Raw genomic sequence first — 20,493 nt, forward strand, 5'->3', positions numbered from 1 at the left:
CTGCCGTAACACTCAGAGTCAATGCCACGATAGTCTCCTCAATCCAGGAATGACATGGGTACACAGACCAAGAGGGGCCAGCAGGAGAAACGTGCCAAAGCAGGAAGGACTTCTGGGCAGTCGGGGCACCTCAGAGGAAGTCCCACGTGGCAACATTTGCAAGAGCTTCCCTTTCAGAGTCCAGACTCCTCTGCAGACTGTCACTGACGTCAGCAGCAGAATCGCTCCCTGGTCCCTCTACCTGTCTCCGCTGCTACTTCTGATCCCATCACTGGGCCTCCATCATCTCTCTGTCTCTCACCTGGTGAACGCAGCAATCCCCTAACTTATCTCTCTTCTTCTGGTTCTACTGATTGTGATGCTTCCATGATGGAACCGGAATGTTCTTCCTCACATGCACACCTCATCATGCCATTCTCCCAGTGATTTTCCATTGCCCCTGCCTCATGAAGTCCAACGTCCTTAGCGTATTTTATGAGAAGTCCCGCAGGACCCACCCTGGCTTACATTTCTGGCCATGTCATCAGTGGATATCTCCCTTTAGCTAGAACATTGCTATCTCTACTGGCTAACTCCAATTCAGCCTTCAGGCCTCTGTTTCGATCTAACTTCTTCAGGCCATTCTTTCCTAAGCTCCCTCCAACCCTCAGATTAGCTTAATAATACCTGGACACCCTCATCACAGTACCTAAAGAACTTGCATCTTTAGTTTATTCTTTTTTCTGCTTTCTATATGCTCTGTGATTCCTCACTGAGTGGTTCACAGATCTGGGAGCACATAGTAGGTGCCTTATAAATGTTTACCTACTAGATGAATGAAAAGATGAATAGATACTATGGACGGGGGAGAAGAAAAATCAGGAAGGTCACACTATCTTGTCACTTGGGATGGGCAAGTCCCTCCAGTTCTCTGGCCTCCGTTTCCGCATGTGTACTAAAAAAGGACTGGGCATCATCAGCTGTTCTCAACTCAGGGTCTCTGGACTTCTAGAGGGCCTGTGACGAAAGGAGTGGAGTTTTAGGAGCAATGTGCAATATTCCAGAACCCCTGAGCCATATACCCTGTGAAGGCGGCTCAGGGCCAACTAAAACGTCAGCATTGAGTAAGGTCTCGATTAGCATTTAGTCATGTCTTTGATCAACACAACATAGGAAGACAACGTAAAAATACAATTTGCTCATGTGTAATGTTTTTCAAAATATGACGCCATGAGGTAAAACAGTACCACAGTGCTTGCATGGGGAGAGTAGAGAACACAGGCTTAAGATGGCGTCAGTTCACTCTTCCTGCGGAAGAGCCCCAGAAGGGTGGAGGATGGGCCACGGTCCAATCCTGAAGCCTCTTTCTTCTTGGTCAAGGCGGTCCTCATCCCCACCATCTGTTCCTTTGAGAGCCCTGCCTGACACCCAGAACCTATCACCTTGCAAGGCATCTGAATCTATTAGGAATCCGAGGCTGGAAGCCCTATCTGGCCACATGAGGGCGCCCTCATTCCACACACAGGGATTCCAAGGCCCAGCTAGAGCAGGAGCAAGACAGGGCCATTCCCAGTGCCCTGAGTGGGGGGCAGGAGTTGGGGTTCACAGGGCTCTGTGCCCCAGCGCATGCTGTTTGGGAAGATGAGTCCCACGCTCCCTGATGGAGAGTTATGTTGCCAAGCTGGCTCACGCTGCTGTTCTGACCAGAGAGGCTGGAAGCGGCTCCTCCTGCTCACAGGGGGGGGGCTCTGAGGCCATGAACCCCCAAGCAAACCCCGGAAGCAAACCTGGTTCAGAAGTGGACAGAGAACCCAGCTGCCTTCCCTAGAGAGAGCGGGGCAGGGAGGGTGCCCACACCACACGGACACGGGCTTCGGTACAAAAGGTTTCAACTCTTTAGGAAGTTATTTTAAGAGTGAGAGAGACAGAGACAGCAAGACAGAGAACGACTGAGAGACAGACAGACAGACAGACAGACACACAGAAAGGGAGGGCAAGAGGGAGAGAGCAGATTCTGCCCCGTTTGGGATAGTCAGAAACCTAAAACAGGCAGATACGCATGACGCAGAGCGGCCTTGTAGACTTGGAGTCTGGCAGATGCTGGTTCAAATCCGGGAGAAGCTATATGGACTTGGACGGGCTACTTTACACCTCTGAGCCTCACTATTCCCGCAGTAAAAGGAGGTCACCATGCCTGTTTTGGACTTGATATGTGGATCCAGCCAGAGAATTAATGCGCAAACTCCCTCTCATAGTGCCTGATGCAGAGAAGCACTGACTCAGTAGCAGAGACCAGCCACGCTGACTGACTACAGTAACAAAGGACAAAAAAACTATTTGACCATTTGCACCTGTGACTTTAGTTTCCTCATGTGGGACTGTAGGGCTATATGAAGTCATAGCCCCGTTCAGTTCAGATCGTTTGTTATTCCATAAAAATGTCACTTCCCACATGGCCACGTAAGCCTTTCATGAGCCCAGTGCTTTCTCCAGCCCTCTGCCCGGGGACAGACGGGGAGGGTCACTGGAGAGTCAGAGAGGTGGCCGTGGTGGCCAGGGAGCACAGGCCTGGAGTCAGGCTGGCCGTGCTGTATCCTCAGGTCCCATTTTACCTGGTGTGTCACCTTGGGCTAACGGCTTTCAGTCTCACTCCTGCAGTCTCCCATGGGGACAATGAAGATAAGTAGTCCCCACGGCAGGGACTGCAAGGGGAGGGACGCAATCCTACTTGTCAGTCACTCAGAACAGTGCCCGACACTCTGCAAGCCGTCATCATCACTTTGATTTGTTTCACAGAATAGGCAATGATCTTTCTAGAATGGCTAGAGGAAGGTCGTCTGACCCAAAACTAAAAGACAAAAGGGATGCTTCTCAGACCAAGCTCTGCCACTAACCTTTCATGAGGCAAACTGGGGTTCCAGTCTGTTCATTAGGAAAATGAAGATGATGGATTGCCTAGAGGTACCCCCAAGCCCGGCAGTCAGGAGCTCTATGTCTGGGTGGATGTGGGCAGGCCCCGCCCCTTTCTGGGTCTCCGCGGACCCATCTACAAGAGGAAAGGGATGGACTCGAGGATGCCCCTCAGGGGCGGCCTGGTCCTGGCAGGCTCGCACCTGTGCCCCGCGGGCCCTCACCTGAGGTACTCATAGAGCCCGTACATGGGCAGGAAGTCGATGTCAGACAGGAACATGTAGGGCGTGCCGACGTGCTTCATGGCCACGTTGCGCAGCAGGTTCACGGGGTAAAACTGGCCCTCCTTGTACACGATGTGGTAGGCCACGTTGTGACGGCCCATGAGCACCTCGGAGCCCTGCGCATAGCGGAGGAACTGCTGGGCCTCGGCGTCCGACAGGTAGAGGGCCAGGCTGATGGGCCCTTCCCAGTGCTTGCAGATGGCCTCCAGCATCTGGAGCCTGGAAGAGACAGGGAAGGTGAGCTGCGGGTTCTGGCCCCACCCACACATCGTCCACCTGGCCTCCTGGGGGGAACGCCACCTCCTTGGACATCTGGTCAACCCGCCTGAATCCCAATCACTGTGCAACTGGGGTGAATCGCCAAACCTCTCCTCCTTTATCTATAAAATGGGCACAGGGACACTTACCTGTCTGCGTCCAGCTGAGTGAATGGTATTGAGTCACATCCCACCATGAGCCTTCTCTTTTCAGTTCCCCAGAAGGTTATACTAAATGATATATTAAAGATCCCCTTCCAGCTCAAAACTGCTACGCCTCTCCTCTGTCAGCAGAGATCAACAGCTCTGCTGATCTCCTGAAGCAGTGACCAGCCACAGAAGATTTAGCCAAACCGAGGCTGTTACAAGGAGCACTGAAGCAAGCAGTACAAACAAGAGTAATAACAACTACAGTTACTTGACTCATTACTATGCGGCAGGCACCTTCCAGACTTCTCTGAGCAACCCTGGACACCAGCTACCCTTCTCCCCATTTTCCTGATGAAGGAACTGAGGTGCCAGATGTCTAGTCAGCTCTGGTTCTTGGACTTGGACCCAACATGGGTAGACAGGTACCTGGACAGGGCCTTGGAGACGGTGAGAAATACTGGGTGTTTGGCAAAGGGAACGGAAAAACACATGTGTGCTGGGCACAAAAGTGGGCCTGGGGTGCCGTCTTCATTTTGCAGAGTTCTTATTGTCCTAGGGCTGGAGCCATTTTTCAAGGTTACCTGAGAGGCACCAGCCAAGGAGAGCAGGAGAAGAACAAGGAAAAAAACAAAAGGGGCTTCCGAGAGAGAGAGGGCTCTGTAACAAATGTCTGAAGGGAAATCTATTAAGATAGTTTTTTTGTTGTGTTTTGTTTTGTTTTCCCCAAAGGCATTAGAACTACCTGTTACATAAAATCTATGGTTAAGAAAGAGCGAAAGCCTATTTCAATTTTTTTCCCTACCGAGCAAGAGGTACATAATCAGCAGTCTCCCTCCTGTTCAGAATGTCCACTTTATTCGGACAATTACCAGGAAATAGATGCGGGGCATTTCTATGCTTCTAAACAAAAGAAGATGGGTACACCTATCTTATGTCAATGGCTTTCTCGAAGGACTTTCAGAGCTTCCTCTCAGTAATTCTGTGAATTGGTATTGCCCGGATTTGCTTCCTCTCTCTCTTTGGAGGATTAAGATACTCATGGGGTAAAATGCCATCCAGTTCTTACTCTTTATGACACTTGCTAATCAAATTGACCAGAGCTAGGTTTTTTAGAGGCATTACATTCTCCACAATGCCTGATCTCACTGAAATTTGTGCTCGGCCTCTGCTGCAGGCCCCTGGGCTCTGCTGGGCTCTGTGAATCTAGGGTTTTCAATGATCCTGCCTCACCTCAGTTTCATCTTCTGCAAAAGGCAGGGGGAGGGGGGCCCCCTCTGCACTTGGAAGGGAGAGGTCTTTGTACAAATCCTTTGAAATTTGGGGAATAAAGGGCAAGAATCATTCCTAATATGTGGGTATAAAAGCTGCTAGAGGGAGTGGGGTGTGGGAGGCACGTTTGGGTGTGCAGAGAAGCCAGCTTCTGCTGTCAATTCTCCGACTGGCTTGGTTTTTGATTTTTTGACTCTGTGTCTGAGTTTTCCCAGCAGGATACAAGCCCCGCCTGGACAGCCCTTCTTCCCAGCTCTGAGAAGAGTTTAGAGTGAGAACAGAGACACAAAATGCTTAAGGTTCTCAGGAGAAAGGTGCTGCTGGTGTGATACATGTCACGTCCATGTGGGCTTTACAGGAAATGGTGCTGGGTGTTCCATTGAACCTCAGGGAGCGAGAACTAATGATGACACAACCCACTTCTGTTTCTCTGCCACCAGCCCCCATCTCTCCCAAGCTTTTCTCACTGAGAACCAAGCTTTCTGACAAGACCTCACCAATGGTGGCAAACTGAGGTTCATCGTAATGATGATTAACATATAAAATGTGATAATGGTACAATGAATCTCTATCATTCATCTGTTACTTACAATGCACCGGCCCCATTTTGGCTAGTATCCTGTCACAATCACAGTAACTGTATAAGGTTGAGAGTCTCAGCACAGTTATCCTGGCGAGGAAGCTCAAGGAGGCGACGGGACTTCTTTCAAGTCATGTCGCTATGAAGTAAAGCAGCAAAATTCATACCCTCATCTGTCTGATCCCAGTACCCAGGTTCCAAATCATTATTCAATATGGACTAGTGTTAAGCTGAGAGAAATGTCTCCCAAATATCTTCTCACTGCCTGTTTCCTCAGACAAGAATGTGTTCTTCCTTTGGTGTCGTCTTCTCCCTATTCCTTTCTTCTCCTCAGTCTCTCTTGGGGTCTGCTTCAAAGAGCCACCATCTTCTTGACCCCTCTCATGGCTGTCTCTCCTCACACCTGTTCCCAAGGGTCGTCCCTGCGCAGCTCTTTCTGATGCGAAGTTCTGTGCTGAGTCTTTCTTTGGTCTCAGGCACATCAAGTACCTGGCACAGTGGGGACCTGGGCCAGCGGAGAGTGTTTCAAGGGACAATGATTAATTCTAAAACTATAGAATCGTCGGCTTGGGAAGAATCTCAGAGATTCTTTTTATTCTGATTATATCATTTTTATGATGAAAGAGCTCAGCCTCAGAGAGGGGCATGACTCGCTGAAGAACAAACGCTGGGTGAGCGAAGAGCTAACTCTAGGACCCACAGGCCTGACTGTTCCATGTTTCTCCAGTTCCCCATAGAGCCCACCATCGCTTCCTGCTGGGATGAGGAGGACAAAGGCTCAGGGATGGCCAGCGAGATGTCTGGCAGAGGTCACCTCAGGGAGTCCTAAGGCAGGAGGCCTCATGGTCTGTGTTGAGATAAGGGAGTCAGAAACCTCAAAGACCAGGGTTGGAAGGAATTCGAGAACGTCAGTTGGCTAAAGCAGTCCTTGCAGGTGCCACTCAGCAGGAAAGGGGCACTCACTCCGTACAAGGCAGCGGTTCCACTCTGGTACCCCGGAGCCAGACAGGCTGCATGGTGCGAGCTGCCACTGTGGGTTCTGGGGCCAGACACTCTGGGGTTTGAACTCTCAGCTGTCAGTATCCCTGATGGTGGGTCTTTGAGCTTCCATTTCCTCAGATACATAGTGGGGAGAATAATACCTTTGTAGATTACAAATGGCTGTAAGTCAGTCCTCTCCGTCTATGCACACCCTGTGGTAATACCCTTCACTGATTCTGGGCTGGCCCTGTGACTTGCTTTGGTCCATGGGACATTAGCAAATGGGACACATGCAGGGGTTGGGACTGTCGCCATATGAACAAGCCTACTTACGACACTACTACGAAGTATTTGATACAAAGGTAGCTCTGCAGCAGGAACTTGGTATACGCTAGCTGTAATTTCCTCCCACGGTTCTATTTCTGCCTTTCAGATACGCAGGCACCCCACGGCTATTTATTGAATGTCTACAACATGCCGGCATTGTGTTGGGTCCCCAGAATGAATAAGAAAGATAAGGTTTCTGCACTTCTGGAGCTTCTTTCTAGTGGGGGGGAGAAGACAAACACAGCAAGATAAATTCTGAGTGAAGTGAGGGCCAGAGAGGCAATAGACAGGACACAGGATAATAAAGAGTAGTTGTCAGGGCTTGTCAGGGAGGCCTGCTGAAGAGGCCACATCTGAGACCTTGATCATGAGAAGGATCTGGCCTTGAGAGTGTCTGGATAGAAAGCTTTCCCATATAAGGGAACAGCCCTTGGGATAAAAGTGAGTTAGGACACTCAGGCCAGAAGAAACAGGACCAGTGTGGATGGAACATGGGAGTGAGGAGCAGCAGGAGAGGACATGTAGGGAGTGGCAGGGAGCTTGTCACAGGGGGCCTTGAGGATCACAGCAGGCCCCTGTATGACTAGTCTAAGCAATGAGCAATCACCAGCATTTTAATGATGTCACCTGCTATATATTTTTAGAAGATCACTCTGGCTGCTATGTGAAGAAAGAATTACCTTTCATTTGCTAGACTGGTGCTTGTCAGGCTGGAGCACGCTCAGCATCACCTGGGAAGGTTATTACAACACAGGTCCTAGGCCCCACTCTAGAGATTCCGGTTTCGTAGGTGTGGGGTAGGGCCTGAGAATCTGTATTTCGAACAAGCTGCCAGGTGATGCTGTGCTGCTAGTAGGAGCAGCGTGGCTCTACGGTGTGGGACCTGGGAGCCGAGCTAATGTTCTCTTTCCTCCACTGGCAGAAAACAGACAGAAGACCCACCAGCCACATGATCTGTAGTTAGTATTCACCAACTTTGTCAAAGGGACAGGTAAGAGTAGGTGTCTCCTGGCCAGGTGGCAAGGATGCTGTGGTCAGGATCCCTCCTGGTCATCCCACTCTGTCCTCCCAAGCATTCATGTCCGCTGCCAGGATGGGAGGGAAGTCTCCTGAGAGGCTGGGAGAGGAGCGGACCTGCCAGCCCCACAGCTGTGGCTGGCGACATTCATTCTTTCTGAACAGAATTCCAGGGGGAGCCGGGCTAGGGAGCCCGCACACCGCCTCCCCTAATTCATTGTGGCATGCACGTAGGGCCTACTTCTGACTCAAAGGTTTACAAACACACCCGAAATGTTTCTTAAATTAAAAATCAATCCAACAGGCGCCAGTCAGCCTGCTGCATCATAATTGGATGTGTAGGATGGAGTGCAAGGAGGGATTTCTACCGTCTTCATCAGCTTGCGGTTTAGCTTCCATCCCACCATGCATCTCTCGTTAGGGTGTGGAATTCCTGGGTTCTCTGAGGTATTGTCAGGATGGTGATACTTGTCACTGCATTAGGGGGGACCATGTGTTTGCCACACAGGGGGATGTGTGTGGTTTGAAGGAAAGGCCTCTGTGCTCACTGCTTGCAGTGGATGTGAGAGGTGCTGGGGCTTTCTTGGGAGCGGGCTGTGAAGAAAGGTCCTGCAGGGTCCCTTAAAGCCACAGCCAGGAGGATGTTTCTGGCTGGCATAGGAAGAGGGGCTCTATTTTGCCTGTATTCTTTTGTTGATAACAAGTGTATATAAAAGGACAGATTTGGGTTGTTAATCATTGTAAAAAATTCTTTCTAATCGTAAATTACAGATAGCAAATCTCATAGCCAGCATGGAGGTAATATATATATATATATATATATATATATATATATATGTATATATATATGTATATGTACATACACACACACACACACACACACATATATTAAGGGAAGGGAAACTAACATTTGTTGCACACCTACAACTCACTGGGTACTTTCTGGACTCTTATTTTATATAACACAGACGACGGTCTGTGAACTTGACAATATTACTGCCACTTCATAGGTAAGTAAATTGAGGCTCAAAAACCCTAACTAACTTGTCCAAATTCACGCAGCTACTAAGTGGTGCAACTGGACTTTGAATCCAGGTCTCTCTCTCTCTCCTCTTTTTTTCCTACATCATCTTACCTCTCCTACATACCTACCATGTGCATGCAGGTACTGTGGTCAGGGTGTTCACATCTAGCAACTATTTCTTGAATGTATGTGCCAAAGGCTTTCACAGAGAGTCACTCATTCAACCCTTTATAGAAGGAGAAAGATACACAGAAGTGGTAAGTGACTTGCTCACCTGGCCATAACAGATCACCAGGTAAAAAATAAGAGAGCTGGTGGGATTTGAACCCAGAACTCTTTGCAAGTCTAGTGTCCTTTTGTGCATTAAGGTTAAGATTTTGACCAATAGTGCTGGGATCATTTAGGGAGCCTTTGAATGGGTGCCAGGGCTAAGTTCCAGGCATGCGTGATTGTATCTGATCTTTACAATATCCCTACGGGGTAGCTACTTGTAGGGTAGATGTTGAGGAAAACTTGCCTTCATTGGTTGATGTGAACTTTTGTCTATTAGCTTTTATCTGTTCCTGTATGTGAGGTGATTTCTGTGCTGTGATCAGGGGTTGAGTAAATTCCCCCTTTGGTCTCATCCTCTTGAGCAGGGGAGATATCAGATGATGTTTGTTGTTCTGTGTTGTGAGGTGATGGTTAACCTAGGGTTAAAGAAATTCTTGATCAGGGGTTGAGAAAATTCTCTCTTTGTTCTGTCTGTTTCGCCCACATCAACAGATGAAGTGAGGAAGCAGCTAAGTTATATCAGGACGACGTGACATGCACGTTGCCAGGCTTTGGAAGACCTTGGGCTGATGGTCCCAAGCAAGAACAGTAGATATTGCTTGTCCGGATGAACTAGCCCTTCAGCCGGATAAGTAATAGATTTTCTTTTTTTATCATTGACTGCCAGACCCTCCCGGAACTGGTGATTCCCGGAGGGGGAGGCAGGAGCAAGAAACTTGGCTGTAAGGTACGTCTGAGAGAATATATAAGTCAGACCTCAGTTGGCAGTGTAATAATTATTTCATCATTTGGTCATTTGTCATTCGTGATTTCTCATCATTCTAACATTTTGAAGACTTCCAGCAACATGCAGCTTACAACACCAGGGGGTGTCCTGACTTCCAGCTGCGAACCTGGTGAGGTCTGGCTGGTTCCCGGCCTCTCCTGTGTTGTTTCCCACAGTTACCCTTCTTGAAAACTTATTAACACCTTGAAAACTTGTATGCAGCTTGCAGCTTACAACATCAGAAGATGCCTTGATTTCTAACAACAACAACGCCAACAGCAGCAGCAGCATTCTGGGGAACTAACAAACAGCGGTGTGGGAGACGCCTGAGTTTCTCTCAGCTACAGATGTGGCAAGGTTTTGATTTATGACTTCTCCAGTATTCTTGTCCCCTGGCTTGGTGAGCTTTTGGCATCTACTGTAATAGTTACTATCCTGTAGAGCTTATTACTGCTTTTAGATACTCCTTACTGATGTTACTTGTGTATTTAGCCAAGTGACTTTTGATCAATAGTAAACATGTGTTGGGATCTCTTAAACCTGTATGTATGTGCACTCCTTTGACGTGACATTGTTATCAATGTATAAAGTTTAGTCTTAACCACCTTTACTTTTTGACATCAACATGTTCTATTAATTGCCTTTATCGTTTGCTATTGCATATTGCTAAATAAATTGATTAGATCTTGCTACATAAATTAATTAGCCCCATTCTAGCCTGTGTCCCTCCTCCTCATCATTACGCCGCTATAATTATCCTCCTCAAAATTCAGATGAGGAAACCAAAGCTTAGAAGGTTAAGTGACTTGTCCAAGGGTTGTACTTAAAACGTGGCAGAGCCACCAAGACCCCACACTGTCTGAGTCCAGGGACCAAGCTACTCACTGTCAGGCCACTTTTTATTCTGATTAGAAAGGATGTCGGAATTCTTCGTTCCTTACATTTTCTCCTGAGCGTGTCGGTAGTCACTGCCTGCTAATTTTGAATCCGAATATTTTGCTGACAAACGGAATGCATTAACAGGAGGCATGAGTGGGACCAAGGAGAGCCGGGGATGCCCTGGGAGATGGGAACCTGGGATTATCTGGAACTCACTCACCTGGGCAGATTATAGGACCTGAGCTTCAGGTACCTCCTCTGAGGGGCCTGAGGTGTATTGATGCTGCCTGGGTAATAGAAGACCAATCTGGACCATCACTCAGCATGAATAGGAAGGATTAGATTTTACTGCCATTTAAAAAGCCATAGAGAAGGAGAACGAGAGAACTGCTCTGGCCAGGTGACTTACTACTGTGTTGCTCGGTGGGGGAAGAGTGTGGGCACCCAAACTGAATGCTGGGTGAGAAGCCAAAGGGACACCAAGGATAGGGGTGACTCTGGGACACTGGTCTAAGTCAGTCCCTTGTAGAGACTGACTGGGAATCTGACAGGTTTGAGCCAGAAGGGCGGGCCGCCTGCCATGGTTTCCCCAAGGCCCTCTGGAATCCAGCCCCTACCTACCTGGCTACGTTCATTTGTTCTCCTCTTCCTCGCTCCTGCACCCTAAGCTGAGCCACACTGAACCCCATGTGCTCCCCAGTGGGCCCGGTATCCTCTCGGTCCCATGAGTGTGCTGCACGCTCCGCCTTGGCGAGCCCTCCTTCTCTCTCCATGTGGCTCCTAACGTCAGTCTACTTAGACTGACAATTTAATGCTGATGACACCGTCCCTCGGACACATTCTGGGTTGTCTTTTCTCCACCCCCCCACCGGGTGGGGGGCTCCCCTCCTGTGGGCTCTCACAGCATCTCTCTAGTGTAAGAACCTGTGACCTGTCTGTAGCAGGCAGAACTCTAAGGTGCTCCCCAAGACTCCTGCCCCCTGGAGTACACACGCTGTGTAATCCCCTCCCTAGAGTGTGGCCAGGACCTGGGAATAGGATGGAATGTCACTTCTGAGATTACGTGATACAACAGGCTGGACGACTCTGCTGCTGGCCTTGAAGGAGTCAGCTGCCATGCCATGGCAGGACCACGTGACCAAGACCTGAGGGTGGCTTTTTAGGAGCTTAGAAGAACCCTGGCCAACAGCCAGGAAGAACACCGAACCTCAGTCCTGGAAGAGAATTCTGCCCAAACCGGAACGAGCTTAGAAGTGGACCCCAAGTCCCACAAGAGCGATCACAGCCACAGCCAAAAGCTAGATTTCAGTCCTGAGACTGAGCAAAGGACCTTGCTAACATATATGCAGATTCCTGACCCACAGAAACTGTAAGATAATCATAAATGGTTGTTTGTTAAGCTGGAAATCTGTGCTCATCTGTTACACAATAATAAAAAACTAATACACTAAGTGCTGACTACACTGCATCCTCCTGGAAGGCAGGAATAGGGTCTTATAAATATTCCCAGCCCCTTAAGAGCCTGGTACATGTAGTGATAGAGGCTTAAGGAAGATTTGCTGAGTGAGCACATGAAGTTTGGAGATGAGAAACTGAGGCCACGAGGAGGGAAATACCTTGCTGAGATCACGCAGCAAGTTACGGATGTTGCTGAGGCTAGAATCTGAATTTGCCCCCTGCCCCCTCTGCTTCATTTTGTCTTTCCCTGTTATCTGTTAGTCAGCACATTCTCTGTGTTTGTGCACAGGGGACCTGGAGGCCGGTGGAGCTCCGGGAAACCACTAGCCAATGAAACCATTTAACTCTACGAGCAGTCATGTGCTTACACGACTCACAAAGCAAGGGACCTGCTTCCATGAGCCATGCTCCATATCAATCTTTCCCAGATACGTCTGGATGCAAGGTTCCGCTCACCCCACAGAAACCCCAGGTGACTTTACGTAAATCTTTTCATGTCTAAGTGCTTATTTGTTTGTTCATTCGTTCATTCACTCATTCATGACTAATAACAACTGACATTTATCAAACATTTATTAAGTGTGCCAGGTACTGTTCTCAGCACTTTATAGGCTTTAACTCATTTAATCCTGAAAAGGATCCCATGATACTGCATCCATATACTGAACAGACATGTCTGAGGTGGCTCAGAGACAGAATCTGCCAATCAAACTCCATTCCTAACTGTGGGAGCTGAGGGGGGATAACATGCAGAAAGCTGGTGCAAGAGCAGCCACTATGGTCCATGTGTAAATCAAAGAGGAAGCTGATCAGCTGAAGTGGGAAGGAAGCACATATGGCAGCAGTTACAGAAAAGGGGGGCCCAGAGTGACTGACTGTGGGGGCTTTGAATCTGTTTAGCTCCTGGCACCCAGAGACATGCTTTCAAAACCATAAATTACATCAAATAACTTTGCATAAATTTATTCAATAACTTCTTACGATGTTTACAGTAACGTCCAAATATTCTGAGTTTCTAATGTCTCATCACCTTAATCTCAAGCACTTTCCTCTTGATCCCCTGCGATGCTGCAGCCGCACTGGTCTCCCAGCAGGTGTTTGAACGGACAAGCCCCTTCCCACCACAGCGCTTTTGCACCTGCTATTTCATTTGCCTGGAAAACTCTCTCAGCAACGTGCACGCCAGACTCCTTTTCTCACTCTCCAGGTCTCTCCTTAGAAAGGCCTTCCTGGACCACACCACTGAAAGAAGGTCCCTCACTGGACACTGTTATTGGCTGTCCTGGTTCGTTCAAAGCTCTTACCACAATTAAAATCATTTTACTTAACTGTTTACTGTTGCTCATACACCAGCCCCACATTCTCAGCCCTGGCGGATCATTGCAAACTCAAAACAATTCCAGGTCTCCCCACCACACACACCAAGATTCCTACTTAACGGGGCTGCAATGGCGCCTGGACGTGAATTTCAAAGCTCCCTATGCAAGGCTGAGAACCAGTGCATTAGCCTGGGAGCCACGTAAGAGCAGGGATCACATCAGCATCGCCTGATAAAAGCTGGAGGGACGTTTGTTGCATCAGTACATGTGGAAGGAAACACAACAGGAACTGTTTCCCAGCGGTGACTGTGGTTGCAGTACGTGATCCCCCATAATGCACCTCCGTTTCCTTTAGCAAATCTCAGTACAGCTCCATTTCCTAGAATCAATCCTTCCTTCCATGCAAAAACCACCCCCACCATGGAAAGACTCGAGTCCTTGGTTTTCAGTGCTGGGGCGGGGGTGAGACCCCAGCCCCACCACGTCAGGCGTCCATCACCTCACCCACAAGGCCATCTCTCCCTTCTCCATTCGACCAGGGGACGAGCCGCAGTGAGGGGACAGTGTGCAGCCTGGGGCCCGTCTGCCGTACCTGTCCATGGAGAGCTGAGCGACGAGGGTGACATCCGTGTTGTCAGAAGCGGACTCATACTCATAGTGCAAGAAGTACAGGTGGGTCCGGTGGACGGTGAAACGCTCTCGCCGAAACTCGTAACATAGATCGTCCTCATCCAGCTCTGAGAGCTGCTTCTGGAGCTGAAAGGTAGGGGGAGGAGAGAGAGGCTTGGCAACAAGAAGGAAAGCCCGAGGGGCCCAGGAGCCTGACCCTCGTACCCTGTCCCCCCGAGTTTGTCACCATTGGATGTTGTTGATGGTCAAACACAGAAGGGCAGGTTTGCTGTTTTCAGTTTCCTCCACTATTTAATTTCCAAAAGGCGCTAATGATGGACAGCTCTGGCATTACTTTTCCAGGTGTGAGTGATGGCAGATGACGACATCCGTCGCTCCAGTTCTTCACCCCTCCCCTTTGTCACGTGACTTCTAGTGCCTTACTTACTGAAGAAGTGCATTACTTCCAGAGCCTTATTTCCAGCGACTTACTGAAGAGGCAGAGCCTACTTCCCTAATGCTTGAATCTGGGCTGGACCTCAGGGGGAGGACACGTTTGCCCTACCTCCACCACTGCCAGGACAACATGCCTGGGTTAGGCAGCTGGGGGATGACACCTGGAGCAGGCCATGGTGTCCTCAATCGGCCCAGACATGGGATGGAGCCCAGCCAAGATGCACAGAGCTGCCTCAATAAACAATGCCCATACACCACTGAGGTTTTATGGGTTGGGAGCAACAGGTAACTAACTGATAGGGTGTCATTGGCATTTTGTGTGAGGCGCTTCTTCATTATGGGAGCTGTCCCACACATGAGGGGACGGGTAGCCCCAGCCCACTAGCATTCTTTGGATGGCCGCGTCCAACTCCAAGGGCATCCACATATTCCCAAATGCCACTTGGAGAATCACTGAGATCCAGTGACCTAGGAGACATTCTCAGCTATCTAAAAACTTTTAATTTAAAAAGGATGTCATCAGGAGACTCTTTAGCTTTACAAGTCCACTTCCACGTCCTTGCCTGTCTGGAGACTGCCACGATGCCAGCCCTGTAAGGCCAGGACACTGGAATTCTCATTCCACCTAAGATCCTATGAGCCAAGTGGCCCCTTCTGCTCTGCAGGATTCAACCTAGATCCTCGCTGACCCTACTCTTTCTCTAATTCATCGCCCCCCCATAGTTACATGAGTGACGTTCTCTTTGTCCCCCAAACCTGCCTTTCCCTGCACACCTCCACGACTTTGCACACGTTCTTCCCTCTGCCATGCATGCCCTCCCTCACCTCACCCAGTCTTCTCCACCTGGTTACCTTTTATTTATTCTACCAGTCAAGATTCAGCTTAGATGGCACCTCCTCTGTGGGACCTTTCCTGGCCCTGCCAGCTAAAGCGGGCCCACTTCCTCTCTGCTCCAAGAGCACTGAACTCGTAAGTCCACGAAAGCACTTGTCAGCTTGAACTGAAATTCTCTAAGGACAGCTTTCCCGGCGAGGTTGTGACACCTCCCCATGGCCCCTAGCACCGTGCTGAGTATATGACAGGAGCTCAGTATTCCTGTGTTACATGCGTGAGCAATACCTGCGGCACTCAGGAACCCCTGTGAGGTGAAAGCCTGGCCTTCTAATTTTCCTTCTGGATGCTTACTGTCATGCATAGAAGGTGATCATTCTTAAGCCATTATTGGGTCCACTATTTGCCGTTCAAGGGTCTGTGATGACGGACAAGGTTTTGGACAGCAAACAAGCATATGCCCGGCTCCGAGCAAGGTGCTGGGCACACATGATTCCCTTTCCTTAGAGCTTCCCGTGAAGCATGTGAAGCCTCATCTGACAGCTGAGAAAGCAGTTTCGAGATCTCGAGGTCACTCAGGGAGGTCAAGCCGGGGTCTGTGTCCCTCCACCACCAGCTGCCTCTCCAGGAAAGACGCTCATTCAGTCACCGCAGCACAGTGGTGAGGTTACTGTGCAGTACCATCTTGGGTGCGCACACTAGTGACTTAACCCTTCTGAGCTTCAGTTTCCTCCATTGTCAAAAGGGGATAATGATAGTCACTCCCCTAGGGGACTGGGAAGATTCCAAGAGACTCTGCACATAAAGAGCTCAGTGTTTGGAGTGAGGTAAAGACTCAACAGACTCCATCTATTAACATGGTTGTTATTACACGTAGCAAAGGGAGACACCTGGGCCCCTGAAGACACCTAGGTGGGTGCTCTCCATCCTCAAACATCACCTGAAAGAGATGCTGGCAAGGGTCTGGAGGGAAGGGAAGGCAGGGGCTGGCTGGGCCCGGTAAATCCCTGTTTCATGAGTGTCAGGGACAGTCCCCATTCTTTCTCCTTCAGGAGCCCAAATATGCCTGGAAACCATAACGCATCCTAGCAGGATGGCTAACCAGCTGATATCCTCCCTCCCTTTCTCACCCGCACTGCAAAAGAACACATGCAATTATTCTCCTTTAGAGAATAAACATCTGCAAAGTTCTTTGCAAAAGCAGGGTGCTTTTGGGGGGGGGAGGGGCGACAGTTGTTTTGTGTTGTGTTTTTAATGTGTTGACAGCAGTGCCCGGCTTCCAGTTCCATGGAGAGAGGAGTGGGAATGTGTGAGGATGTGTGCACGTGCGTGGCCAGGCACACGTGCGTGGAGAAAAGGGTCTTTCTCTGATAAGGCTTCAAAGGAGAAGTTTGTCATCACGTGAGAAAGAAAAAGAGTAACCAGAACAGGAGGCATGCACGTGTGTATGGGGTTTCGCTTCCCCTCTGTACATACACAGGCACGTACCCTTGAGTTGGGGGAAAATGATATTCCGAGGTAAATGGCCCCAACAGCCATTTTCTGAAAAGTACCCCTATAGTGGGCTCCTAAAGGCAGGCGCTGTACCCCATCCATCTAGGCAGCCTCCAAACCTAGAACATCTAGAGCATCATGTGGGCTCAATAAGCCTGTAATAGATGTCTCGTAGCCACTGCATGTTAAGAAAGGGAATAGTAACCAATGAAAGTGCTCCCGAAACTACCAAAGTATGGTCCGCCCTAGGGGGGAGGGTCTACCAGAAATCCTGGGGGGATAAATAGCCTGTATCTATGAACTTCATGGTACCAATAATGAGGTTCAGTGGCATCCACATCCCAACGTCACCTGTGGCCATCCCAGTGCTTAAGAGGCAGGGTCTAAGGAACATGTTGTCTACCAGCCACACTGGATATTGTGGAAAGCACATCAGGTAAGATGTCAGACATTCGACGTCAGAACTGTGGGACTCTGGACCCACCAGGTACCTTCCTTGAGCTTTAATACATTTATTATCAACATGGTGGACTGCATCTTCGCTTAGCTACTCTGGAAGAAGGACCTACTATGTGCCAGGTGCAGTGCCAAATGTTTTCAAGTGCACTGCTTTACTAATTTAATCCTTCAGCACACATTTCTGTTTTACAAAGGAGGAAACTGAGGCTCAGAGCATTTCAGAAATCTGCCAGCTACATGGCTAGAGAGATACAGTCTGGATGGAGAATCGTCTTCAGACCTCAAACCAGGGAGCTTTGTACAACACAATTACTTCTCTCCCGGGGGATGGATGTGAGGATCAAATGAGCTGGTTGAAGATACATAATGCTCGCCGAACAAAGCAGGCCATAAAAACGTGTGTGCAGTATGGTCCCAATACAGCAAAGAGAGAAACAAAAAAACCACACACGGAGAATAGACCAAAGGGAACACATTGCAATGGTAACAAAGCTTCCTCCACGTGGTGTATTTGCAGATGAATTTTATTGGCTTCTGTCTACTTTTCTGTATTTAACCAAGTCCCTGTAATTTTCTCAAAGGAGCAAATGCATGGAAACGTGCTTTGTAAACTATACCGTGCTACACGGACCTAAGCAATGTCGTCAGGATTACAATATGTACATTTTCAAGTTCTAATAAGGACTGCTTATTGCCGACTGCATGGCTGATGTTATCTCAAGCGGAAGACTCGGAGCAGCTTAAAAACTGCCTCCTTTCCACCCAGGTTACTGGTAATTTCTCCAGGGAGACATAGAGCCAGAGTGGGGCTTTCGTGAACAGGACCTGAATTCTACCACACTCCACACTCCGGCCACGGGGGGAAGCTGGGAGCTCCTGACAAGCAAGTCACAGAAACAAAAGACTGATTTCTCCGGAGATAAAATACATTTGCTAAATTGCTTCTTTGGGCAACCAGCTGAGGCAAAGGGAGATTTGGACTCCAGGGAAAAATGATCCTTGAAGCAGTTTGCATTTATTTCTTCCCGTCCTTAAGGACAGCAGCCGAGATGGACCTCACAGCTGCCTGAGACGATGGCTGAGGATTCAGAGGGGTTGGGGGGTGTGTCCCTGGGCTCTGGCCTCACCGACTTCTGTTCAAAGTCAGGAGAAATCACAGAGAGAGTTTACGGGGATAACTGGAAACTGAGACTGGTCCCTCTGACACTCATGTTCTATGTGACCTTGAGCGAGTCATTTCTGCCACTCCAGAGCCAGACAAGGCACTTAGGCTTCATAACACAGCTCTCGAGGATCACGTGCTCACTAGGCCAGGTAATGTGCTGTGACAGCTTTGCAGGCACGTTCTCCTTTAATACTCTCACCGACGCTATGGGTGAGGGACGACTATCAGCCCTGTTTTACAGATGAAGGCATTCATCGCCTGGAAGGTGTAGCTCCTTGTTCAAGGTCAGATGATGAGCGAACTGAGCAGCTGAGATATTTCCTCCAGGCGTACGTCCTCCGAGGTCTTGTCTGTAATGAAGGTAATCTCCGGGGCTCTGTCTAGTTCTAACACTAGATGGTTCTGTGACTGTAGAGGACTGAACGCATGTATTTGTCTCGGTGGCAGAGACCTTCTGTGTCACCAATATTCACGTTCCCCTCTCTTCCTGGGGGCACAGCCAGGCTGTGTTTCCAACGTTCCTACAGTTTAGGGTAATTGTGTGGTTGAGCTCCGCTCAGTAGAATGTGGGCAGATTCTGGCTGCCACAGGAGCCACATTTAAGGCTGTCTCAGGCACCATCCTCTCTCTGTCAGGCAGAGCAAGAACATCCAGGACAGGAGACCAAAGCTCCATGGAGGGCAGAGCCACAAGATGGAAGGAGTCTGGGACGCTGTAGAAAAGCCACCTGCCAATCAGGAACACCCTTGGCCTGTATGTAAGTCATATGTGGCTAGCAGGCTGGGCCCGTCTTGTAATTGCTCACGTTACCTTCACTAACACACCCACTTGAACTATACAGTAAGTGATGGAGACAGAGCACAGTGGACCAAGTAAGGCGTCTGTCTGAAGCCACCCATTTCTCCTTGTGACACTTCTCCTTCTGATGCCTCGAAACAATGGGTAGAACTATCTGGTGGGTAAAATAACACTAGAGAATATTGCTTTGTATGTTCAATTTACTTTCACTCTTCAGTGGCCTTGACAGCAATGACCTCATCTGTTATCTCTGGATCTGTATGAGACACACAGGGCTGCCTGTTGCTCTTAGCTGACGGATAAAGAAACTAGGCACCAGAGATTGGCTCAGAGAAGCAGGGGTTCTAACTCACATCTCCTGAAACTTACTTCAGGGCTCTCTCCTGTGGTTTCCACGAAGCAGTTATGTTTTATTAAACCACACAGGTAGAGGGCGGTGGGATGGGGTTACAGAGCACGCTCTGAACAACAGGGTTGCAGGTTCGATTCCGACATGGGCCAGCGAGCTGCGCCCTCCACAACTAGATTAAAGACAACGAGCTGCTGCTGAGCTTCCGAAGGGGCGGCCGGATGGCTCAGTTAGTTAGAGTGCAAGCTCTCAACAAGATTGCTGGTTCAGTTCCCGCATGGGATGGTGGGCTGCACGTCCTGCAACTAAAGATAAAAACAGCAACTGGACTGGGAGCTGAGCTGCGCCCTCTACAACTAGACTGAAGGACAATGACTTGGAGCTGATGGGAGAAACACACTGTTCCCCAATATTGCCCCCCCCAAAGAAAATTAAAAACAACAACAACAAAAAAATAAAACACACAGGTAGAGAGGGATTACAAACTCATTGGTTGCCTGCTGTGTGTATTAACCAGTGAAAGTTTCAGGAATCCAAACCACATTTTTTTTTCAACAAAAGAAACCCAACCATGGGCCACTTTCATTCTTTCGTGGGATAGGAGAGGTATGGGTTTAGGTTTGTTCAGCAAAGGTTCAGCTCTGCCCAGTTCCGACCTAAGCTCTGAGGAAATAAAGAAGAAAAAGGCCTTGTCTCCCTCCCGGGTATCAGTATTAATTTGTACCTCACACACAATTATTAATAAAAGGCCCTTATTTTATGCTAAGCCCTGTGCTAAGGATGGGGAAGGTATCCCAGTTTCTGTACTTAAATTGTTCATATAGTCTGGGTGAGGGAAACAAAGAAGCAAATTTATAA

The 20,493-nt window shown here is 48.9% G+C and overlaps 1 protein-coding gene across 5 annotated transcripts in view; it reads right to left on the reverse strand.

The window, feature by feature from the left end:
• LARGE1 (LARGE xylosyl- and glucuronyltransferase 1) overlaps nt 1-20,493 on the reverse strand; it is a 486,966-nt gene that overhangs the window by 18,996 nt on the left and 447,477 nt on the right. For 4 of the 5 annotated variants that reach the window (XM_019728420.2, XM_019728419.2, XM_074326275.1 and 1 more), the window contains 2 exons: nt 14,066-14,229; nt 3,114-3,392 (listed from right to left, as the gene is read on the reverse strand). In XM_019728420.2, the coding sequence (XP_019583979.1) occupies nt 3,114-3,392; nt 14,066-14,229 (443 nt within the window). The remainder of the gene's footprint in view (nt 1-3,113; nt 3,393-14,065; nt 14,230-20,493) is intronic. The other variant, XM_019728417.2, reaches the window with a different exon arrangement.

This window comes from Rhinolophus sinicus, linkage group LG02, assembly GCF_036562045.2.
Source record: "Rhinolophus sinicus isolate RSC01 linkage group LG02, ASM3656204v1, whole genome shotgun sequence".
Classification (NCBI taxonomy): Eukaryota; Metazoa; Chordata; class Mammalia; order Chiroptera; family Rhinolophidae; genus Rhinolophus; species Rhinolophus sinicus.